This window comes from Octopus bimaculoides, chromosome 4, assembly GCF_001194135.2.
Source record: "Octopus bimaculoides isolate UCB-OBI-ISO-001 chromosome 4, ASM119413v2, whole genome shotgun sequence".
In the NCBI taxonomy this organism is placed as follows: domain Eukaryota; kingdom Metazoa; phylum Mollusca; class Cephalopoda; order Octopoda; family Octopodidae; genus Octopus; species Octopus bimaculoides.
Window position 1 is genome coordinate 146,003,775 of NC_068984.1, and position 5,299 is coordinate 146,009,073.

The following is a 5,299-nucleotide window of genomic DNA, read 5'->3' on the forward strand; positions in this document are numbered from 1 at the left end:
GAGAAAGTCTTTTACGTTTCGAGCCTATGCTCTTCAACCGAAAGGAACACAGAAATAAACAGGGAGAGAAAATTAAAAACAGGTTTAGTGGCTAGCGAAGGTGCATGAGTGGCTGTGTTGGTAAGTAGCTTGCTTACCAGCCACATGGTTCCGGGTTCAGTCCCACTGTGTGGCACCTTGGCCAAGTGTCTTCTGCTATAGCCTCAGGCTGACCAAGGCCTTGTGAGTAGATTTGGTAGACGGAAACTGAAAGAAGCCTGTCGTATATATATATGTGTTTGTCTGTGTGTGTTTTATGTGTCTGCATTTGTGCCTCCAGCCTCGCTTGACAACTGATGCTGTTGTGTTTATGTCCCTATAACTTAGCAGTTCGACAAAAGAGATCAATAGAATAAGTACTAGGCTATACAGTTTTTAAATTTAAGAGGTGAGGAATTATGTACATTATTTACATTATTTACATTTGACTGATATTTGTCCTCATCTTGTTTGTTGTTAACACAACGTTTCGGCTGATATACCCTACAGCCTTCATCAGGTGTCTTGGGGAAATTTCGAACCTGGGTTCTCATTCCTAAGGTATTATATGTTGTTATTGTTATTATTATTCAGGTCACTGCCTGGAATCGAACTCAGAATTTTGGGGTTAGTAGCCACTACACCATATGCCCGTGGGCATATGGTGTTCCTTCATATCGAGCATCACAAAAATAATGGTCATCAGTTTGAAAAGAGGCATTCATTAAGAGAAAGAAAGAAATTCTCTCTGTAGATTCTACTAAAGTTTGAAAATGGAAAGCATTTTAATAAACACAGACTTTATAATTATTAATGTATGTAAATACATTTTGGACACACACACACATTTTCATATGTATTTATGCATTCTTTGACAATTATTGACATGCAGCCTGTTTTGCTTGAAGTGTGGGGTTGGGAGAAAGGGACATCTGCTTCTGCCCCAGCCTGATCAGTCATTAATGACTGATAGTAATTAGTAATTAATTACTATGGAAACATCTGGCTGTATGTCAGAGCCCACTGATTGCTGCCGAATGATTGCATGAATCTTGTTTCTTTCTGATATAGAAAACGAACACCAAATGAGACAAAGCGACGCGGCTGACTGAAATGAGACAAATTGATATGGCTCACTGGAATGAGATAAATAGATATGGCTGACTAAATATTCTGTCTGCTCTTGGTGACAATACTTTTTTGACACTGGAGGCACACACACACACAGAAATATACACCTCCAGAGAGAGAGAGAGAAACATTGTATATACATGACAAGACATTCACACACAAAAACAAAGAGAGAATGGGCGTGAGAGATAGAAACATTAAAACATGTGATATCATAGTACGAAAGCAGCTGGGCCAAAATGTCACCTACTCAAGCTACCCATCCACCAATAGAAATTCCATCCCTCTGTCAGGTTCAAGATTTAAAGGATGCCACCATCAAAGTTGGTACACTATAAGGTAGGTTTGGGAGAAATTAAAGGGCTGCTGGAATGAAGCAAAGTCATAATAATGATAATCATCATCATCATCGTCATCATCGTTTAATGTCCATTTTCCATGCTGGCATGGGTTGGACAATTTGACTGAGGTCTGGCAAGCCAGGAGGCTGCACCGGGCTCCAATCTGATCTGGCAATGCTTCCACAGCTGGATGCCTTTCCTAACGCCAACCACTCCGAGAGTGTAGGGGGTGCTTTAATAATACTAATGGTTTCAAATTTTGCCACAAAGGCAGCCATTTTGGGGGAGGGGATGAGTCGATTACATTGACCCCAGTGTTCAACTGGTACTTATTTTATCAACCCTGAAAGGATGAAAGGCAAAGTTGACCTTGGCAGAATTTGAACTCAGAATGTAGCGACAGACAAAATACCACTAAGCATTTCGCCCAGTGTGCTAACGATTCTACCAGTTCATCATAATAATAATAATGTTCATTTATCATTGCTGACAATGACCAGGACATTATATGTGAGAAGAAGATAGATCACAGTGTGTCCAGCTGTGCCCAGTCAGGCCAATGTGTGCTCAGAAGGTTCGGCTGCAAGTTGGGCTCTGCTGGGAATGAAGGCAAAGAGTTGGCTCTTTGTGCTCTTGCGATCCTGTTCTACTGAGGGAGGCGGTAGAGTAGATGTGGACTGAATAGAAGATTGAGGACAGCAAGGCTAGGTTTCTTGTGAACAGGGAATCCAGGTACAAATTCTTCCGAGTAGAATGCAATGATGGAGCAGGCAAAGGAGATGTGTTGTTGGCCGGGAAAGGGTTCGTTGAAGTAATTGAGGTCGTCAGAGTATATACAAACATAATCTAAACAAGACAAGTCATGGCCAATATGGTGGTGTTTATCTCTAAATATGCATCAAAAGTCTTGCGACCTACTTTGATAACAAGTGACAGTGACCTCATTACCATAGCAGGTGACTCACACGTGTGTGTGTGTGTGTGTATGTGGGTGTGCGTGCATGTGTATGCATGCGCATGCTTGCATGTGTGTGGTAAGCGTGTTGGGCTATACCATAATGGTTTCTCATATAAAACAATCAAGTTCCCCGGAGACTCCCAGGAGGTGCTCTTGGGTCTTGAATAATCGTCTCCCACCCCTGCTTATTTATTTTTCAGAGCACCATTGACGTACAAAGCGATAAGGATATTCTTGACTGTAAAAATGTAATGATTTGGATAATCTTAATTGTATGGTTTTATTTTTATCTGTTTTTCTTGTTTTGTTATGAGATTGTAACGAAAAGGATGTAAATGTTTACAATTTACATCCGGACTAATACCATTCTTGACATTGCTGTGAGCTACCAACAATTAGGAGCAATGTGCAGCTGTTCTGTTGCAACCATATCTAAAATAAGATTTCCCTGAACATAACTTAACTAAAAAGGTGCAGGAGTGGCTATGTGGTAAGTAGCTTGCTTACCAACCACATGGTTTCGGATTCAGTCCCACTGCGTGGCACCTTGGGCAAGTGTCATCTACTATAGCCTCGGGCCGACCAAAGCCTTGTGAGTGGATTTGGTAGACGGAAACTGAAAGAAGCTCGTCATGTATATATATATACCAGTTTAACAAAGCTTTAAAGTCCATACTGTCAGCACCATATTTGGTCTTAAATAACTGACAAGCACGTAATCTTATCTCGGTGGTGCTTGCACCAAAACCTTCATCACATTTGTTACATATCAAATGATAATGTTCAGTCTCTAACTCAGGGAATTTTGCAGATTTACCAATATTGGCACGTTTATTACAAGGTACAGTTTTAAGTTTGTCGTACTGTTTATGCCAATTTCGAACATTGGATTCATTAACGTTAAAATGCCTTCCAGCAGCTCTATTGCCACGTTCAAATGCATATTCAACAATATTTCATTTCTCCTTCATAGTAAATGATTCATAAGTTTTGTTGTGCAAATTTTAGGGAAAAAAATTGTAAAATTATGGAAAATTTGTTGGCAGGTTTGCTTGAGTTGCAAAAACAGCAACTGAAAGAACAACAGCAGCAGATACAACAGGAGCAACGACAACAACAATATTATAGCAACAAATGCTGCAATTACTGAAGTTGTCAGGAATGCCAGAAAAAGTGTTCTCGACAGACTTTGTCTCAAACTCCATAACAGAGTTCAAATACGAACCTGACGAAGGAATTACCTTCGAAGCATTCTACAGAAGATATGAGCAAATCTTGGAGAAAGAATGGTAAAGATTAGAATGATGAGATGAAAACGCACTTAATCTTGAGAGAATTGGTGGCAGCAGAACATGAATGATACAGTTATTATATACTCCCAAGAAAACCTTTCAGACACAAACTTTAATGACACAATAAACATATTATGTAAAAGTTTCAGTGAAAAAAGTTCATTGTTCGACACACGTTGGAAGTGTTTGAACATAGAGAAAAACAATGATGAGGACTACATCAGATATGCAGGTAGAGTTAGCAGGGAATATGAGAAGTTTAAGCTGGATGAATTAACACCAGATATGTTCAAATGCCTGATTTTTACACAGGGACTTACTGCTGAAAAATAGGCAGAATTTAGAACTAGAATTCTCGCAAAACCAGGATGTAATCTTACAGCAAGTATCAGAAGAATGTGAAAGGATAGTCAAATTAAGACACAACACAGAGGAAATTGGAAGTAAAAGATTGCTCGTAAGTAAAGTAAGTGTGAAGCAGTAAGAATAAAGATAAAGTGTTTTCTAAAAACCACAACAAAAATCTCGAAATAAACCCATGTTTTGCATGTTTTACAAACAAAAAAGGTAAAGATTAATGTGTAAAGATTAAAACTCACGTAATCTATTCGGCACATAGTGGATGGAACTATTCAAAGTATGGAATACACCCATATGTGTTCCGTGTGGAAATATAGTCAGTTCAATCAATGACTGAAATGAGGCCGAAGGAGTGAAACAAAAAATTGCAGTAAAACCGAGTGGAACACTTGTTTGTAAATCAAAACAAAATAAAAAACTGCTCACAAAAAAAGGTAAACATTGTTCAGTGGTCAAGACTACACATCGATTTCACTGGTCCTTCAAATGGCTCATACTACTTAGTGGTAGTTGATAGTTTTGCAAAATAGCCTGAAATTCACAAGTATAAAAAAACCAACCTCCTCGAGTGTGATCAATTTTTTACTCAAATTGTTTGCAAGATTTGGCATCCCAGACAAGATAGTGTCTGACAATGGAATGTGATTTGTGTCTGTTGAATTAAAAAAATTTTGTGAAATGTTCACCATAGAACATATAACTATGGCACCATACCATTCCAGATCTAATGGAGAGACAGAACGCTTTGTTGATACCTTCAAAAGTCCTTAGAAAATCAAATAAGGAAGTCACAGATGAGGAGATAGCTCTACAAGAATTTTTAAGAGTGAACCGTTTGACACTGAACCTGAATACACCAGCAGAGCTGATGTCTGCAAGGAAAGTAGAATCAGTCTTTGGTAAATTGTTACCTGGCAAGAAAACGTGCAGATCTCTGACAGCAGGCTGCTGTCCACTCTCACAGAATCTACCAGAACAAACAAGACCGAATGTTCTGGGAAGTAAAATGATAATAATAATAATAATAATAATAATAATAATGAATAATGCATACCCTGTGCACAGATAAATTTTTCCACAAATTATAAAGTATGGCTTACAATGTGTTGCTTATCTATGCCTTTTAATGGAATTGAATTATTATTTTTTTTTTAAGCATCACCATTTCACTCTAGTGAAGTTAAGAAATCAACTTGTAA

General features: G+C 38.4%; 1 protein-coding gene across 1 annotated transcript in view; it reads right to left on the minus strand.

Annotated features, from left to right (window-relative positions):
• LOC106873643 (cathepsin B) overlaps positions 1-4,372 on the minus strand; it is a 35,103-nt gene extending 30,731 nt beyond the window's left edge. The window contains exon 1 of the mRNA XM_052967597.1: positions 4,340-4,372. Within this exon, the coding sequence (XP_052823557.1) occupies positions 4,340-4,357 (18 nt within the window). The 5' untranslated portion in view covers positions 4,358-4,372. The remainder of the gene's footprint in view (positions 1-4,339) is intronic.
• Positions 4,373-5,299: the final 927 nt, after the last annotated feature.